A 4,800-nucleotide genomic window follows, 5' to 3' on the forward strand; every position below is an offset into this window, starting at 1 on the left:
AAAAGAAATTCCTGGGTTCCAGTCAATTTTATTGTTTACCATTTAAAATGTCACAAAAGCGTTTGTTTTGAATTATAATTTATATATATTTCCTTATTTCCGCTTTAAGGACTGCAAATTAATTATTCAAAATTTTAAGTTTATTAAGCATCAGACACTTAGTTGATGTGCGATGCGAATGCGGAAAAAACATTCGAAAATTAAATATTTTATAATTATTTTGTAAGTTAAATTTTAGACGGATTTTATAATTTTCATCTTCATGTCTTCTACCCAAGTCACTAATCACTTTGAGCCCATGAGGAAAAGAAGTAAAAACTTTTTTTGATTCAATTCAGATATTAACAGCCGAATCAACAGCGCTACAACTTAACCTTTTTTTCAGCACTGTTATTGGCAGTGATGGGCACTATCGATTTATTACCAAAATAATTCAGCAACTATAGTGTCCTTTCTAAAGCTCCTCAATTTCCCTATCAGAAAAACGGGAAATTTGACCTTACAGTAAATAAGGTATTGTTTTCTGTTGTTAAACATTTTATTCTTTTTCTTTATCTCAATGTTCTCTGTTTACAACTTTTCTTGAAGTAAAATAGTAAAAACCTAAATAATTAGGGAATCCATTCTTTCAGATTTTGAAACCTATTAACAAAAATATATTTTTACCACTATCCTAATTTAAATTGGAAAGCTTAAACGAATGTACAATTACTATTTATGAATCCTGCGTCCAAAAGTTTTTTCCTGGAGGATAAATTAAAAATAACTCTTATAGTAACAATTAAGTTGATTATCTTCAGCAGTCGTTATTTGCACCATCTTACTGCATTCCAACTATTGACAAAATATAACGTATATTTTTGTTACGTTATTTATTCTATCTTACGGCAATAGGTCTAATTTGAAGTAGAGTGTATATCTATTTCAAATAATTACTTTTAATTTCAAGATCAACCCCATTCATACACCTAAAAGAAAAACGACGATCTGTAGTATCAAAACTATTCATACATAAACTGAATGATGAATTAGATTTTTTCAACTTGATCTGTAAATTTTTTAAATTTGATTTCGTAATAATTACAATAACGTCAAGAAAAGAAACATAAAATAAAAGAATGTGATTGAGCCGTTTGAGCCATTGGGCGTTCCAAAAGGACTTGTAGTGATATATTGATTTTTCATATTGCAAATATATATATTATTTGTATTCAACTCCATGTGCTTCATAATACGAAAGAGTGGCTAAAATGGATCAGTTCACAAGTGCTGTCATACGGTGTATGTAAAACTAACAGTGGAACAAAATAGTGCATGCACGTGTTAGCCTCTAAGCTGCGGAAAACCTAATTGTTCCAGGCACAATGGAAATCGAATTTATTCTGCCCATGAAATGGAAAGTTTTGTAATAACAAGGGTAACCGTGTGATGATAGTAAATAATATAGAGCGTCTTGGCTATAGCCGCGCAAGCCTCTGATCGAAATGTAGTCCGAGAATCGCGGCTCTCAGTCAGAATCAGCTTGTCACCAAAATAACATCTTCGTTCGGGCGCCCGCAGGTTGAATCGACGCCGACGCGCTTGCTGTTTTTTAGTTTCCTGTTCTGCCCTTATAGAGCAACAGATATTTGTTTATCCACGTGTTCGTTCGATATGCGTACGTGAACCGGTTCAAAGCGAAATGGAAGTTCTCTTTGCTTTGATATTTGTTGTATCCGGAGCGCTACGAACGGTGTACGGTTACTCGTGGCCTAACGAGGAGACTACAACTCGCGCTAACAAGGACTATCGAAATGATCCACTGGTTGTTGAAACAACTAGTGGTTTTATTCGGGGACATTCCAAAACGGTACTCGGACGAGAAGTTCATGTGTTCACTGGGATTCCATTTGCCAAACCTCCAGTTGAACAGTTACGATTTAGGCGACCAGTGCCCATTGATCCCTGGCATGGAGTTCTAGAAGCCAACAAATTGCCTAATTCCTGCTTCCAAGAACGCTACGAATACTTTCCAGGATTCGAGGGTGAGGAAATGTGGAACCCTAATACCAATATATCAGAAGATTGTTTATACCTAAACATTTGGGTTCCTCAGCGTTTGCGCATTCGACACCATGATAATAAACCTCCAATGGAAAGGCCCAAGGTCCCAGTACTGGTATGGATCTATGGAGGCGGTTACATGAGCGGAACGTCCACTTTGGATATTTATGATGCTGATATAATTGCTGCTACGAGCGACGTGATTGTCGCTTCGATGCAATATCGCGTGGGATCATTTGGCTTTCTTTATTTAAATAAATATTTCCCTAAAGGCAGTGATGAGACTCCTGGAAATATGGGCTTGTGGGACCAAGCATTGGCTTTACGCTGGATTAAAGAAAACGCCGCTGCCTTTGGAGGCGACCCAGAGCTTATAACCCTTTTCGGAGAATCAGCTGGGGGTGGATCTGTAAGCATTCTGCTTTTAAGTCCAATCACGAAAGGTCTTGCTAAGAGAGGTATTCTGCAATCTGGAACAATGAACACTCCTTGGAGCTACATGTCAGCAGATCAAGCTGAAGTAATTGGAAAGGGTCTAGTCCACGATTGCGGCTGCAACATCACAAACCTGGAAACTAACCCTTATCAAGTATTGGACTGTATGCGAGCTGTCGACGCAAAAACAATATCTTTGCAGCAGTGGAATTCCTATTCGGGAATACTGGGTTTTCCGTCCATGCCCACAATAGAAGGCGTGTTTCTCAGCAAACATCCTAAGGACATGTTGGCGGAGGGAGACTATGAAGATATGGAGATTCTTTTAGGCAGCAATCAAGATGAAGGTTAGTGTTGATTGTAAATGAACTGTTTAAACATACAACCTCTTGCGAGTTTACATGAATTCATTCAAACTTGGTACCTTCCATGTATCAATTTGGAGACACATTCCAAATTTCATATCAAGTGAATCTTAATGTATTGAATGCTTTCTCGTCCAACTAATGCAACGTGTGTTGATAAATCTATATGATCATGTCATGTCATATTATTTAAGTTGTTTTAGTGGTGAGGTATCAGCTTTCGTTTTAACAGTTTTAGATAATGAGTAGGCCCTAAACTTTGGTCTATCTACTATTGCAAACACACCTTCTTATTTTATATCAAACGTCAGTAGTAGTTTTACATTTTAAAGCGTGTGAACTAAATAGCAAATATTTTGTTCACGCATCCATAAATTCAACAAGAAGGTTCCATATGAGCATTTATCTACGTTGCCTGGTCTTTTGTGCATTTCAATTCTTTAGCTAAAATGGTAGATTTATTAAATATTTAAATTGAGTCTCAAGGCCAAACCAGGCCTCAAAGGTTTATTTGTGAAACCACCCATTGCAAATGAAGCTCTTGCAGCTCCACTAAAAGTAGAATGGTTTTTGTAATTTAGGTTGTAATGGACAATTGGAGCAAATGCCTTTGGATCGAATTAAAAAGTCAGAATCTCACTTAGGGTGTAAGGCAAATGAATTAATTTGTAGGTATTTGCTTATGAATTATATGTTATGATTATGATTTTTCTGTCAGGTTCAAAATTATGCTTAACGATTTTAAAGGTGCATTTTTGAAGTGACATATATATTTGTTATCAAAATTCGATTTGAAAATACAGCTCTGAAAAAGCTACTGACGCGTTTTATTATGGTCAATGGTTGCTAAAACGACACAAGTTCAACTAATGTCTTCTCGCCTTACAGATGAGCATCTTAGCAGCGTCGTTTTTCTTAAATGGGCTATTCAAAATGCAAGTACCCGTCATTATTCCTATAAACTGCTTTCACTGCAAAGACCGGAGATGCGGAAAAATTTAGTTTTTCGTCAGATTACATGTATTGAGTACTCCGTTCTCTATATCTCTTTTAATTTCTTGTTCTGGAAATAGCAATTGCGACTTTGAAGACTACAAAATTTGTGATTAGCAGTTTAAACCGTTTTATTAACACACGCTCTAATAAAATTACTTTCATCTTATGAACTGCCTAGCAATCTAGTAGAATTTTTTTATACAACGAACCGTATACTTTTTATAAAACGGGAATAATCATTTTCAGCAAAATAAAGTGTCTAGCACCAGATGAATGCTGAAATGTTGATTCGGTACATTTTGCTGATTGGTTCTGATCCTCAAATTTGGAAATTATTGAGAAAATTGAGAAAGAATAAGAATAATTTAGTGCAAGTCGATTCCCAGAAATTAAAAACATTAAAACATTTACAAAATTGAATGTCTGTAATGTAAAACAGTGCCTGTTGGGAGCCATTTTTAAATGGCAAAAATAAGGTCTACCTTGCCTTACATTTAGTTCGTCTATTTGACGAAGAAACAAATACTGCAATACTTGCATCATTTCAATTTCGGGTATTTTGTTAGCATATATTGTATTTGTGCAATCATATGAGCTGAAAATATTGGTATCTTTAAACTGTGAAGACAATCCGGACATGAAATAATTTAATCGAACTTATAAGGACCAACTCAACGTTTGGACAAACACTTTTTCCTTGAGAACATTTTTTTACTTGTCACACACTTTACATGTGGGCGACATATTTGCACACAAATAAGCACCGTGTGCACAAAATGATGGTGAGTTTCGATTACAAATATTTTATCTGGGTGAAAAATGTATTTCAATTTCTTTACGACTAACATTGTACTTACTTTCCTGACTGTGTTTCATTCCAAATCAAAATCAATTCCTGGGCTTCAGTCATTTATTGTCTATTTATCAATTAAAATACGTTTCGGTGTTTTCCACCATCATC

At 35.5% G+C, this 4,800-nt stretch overlaps 1 protein-coding gene across 2 annotated transcripts in view; it reads left to right on the forward strand.

The window, feature by feature from the left end:
• The first annotated feature begins 1,486 nt into the window (after window positions 1-1,486).
• Window positions 1,487-4,800, forward strand: part of LOC109541465 (acetylcholinesterase) — a 205,306-nt gene continuing 201,992 nt past the window's right edge. Inside the window, exons 1-2 of one of the 2 annotated variants that reach the window (XM_048665565.1) lie at window positions 1,941-2,024; window positions 2,096-2,825. In XM_048665565.1, the coding sequence (XP_048521522.1) occupies window positions 2,132-2,825 (694 nt within the window). In that variant the 5' untranslated portion in view covers window positions 1,941-2,024; window positions 2,096-2,131. Of the gene's footprint in view, window positions 2,826-4,800 lie in introns of both variants that reach the window. The other variant, XM_048665564.1, reaches the window with a different exon arrangement.

The sequence above is a fragment of the Dendroctonus ponderosae genome, unplaced genomic scaffold (genome assembly GCF_020466585.1).
Source record: "Dendroctonus ponderosae isolate FM_Combo_2020 unplaced genomic scaffold, Dpon_F_20191213v2 Dpon_F_20191213_1, whole genome shotgun sequence".
NCBI classification, from domain to species: domain Eukaryota; kingdom Metazoa; phylum Arthropoda; class Insecta; order Coleoptera; family Curculionidae; genus Dendroctonus; species Dendroctonus ponderosae.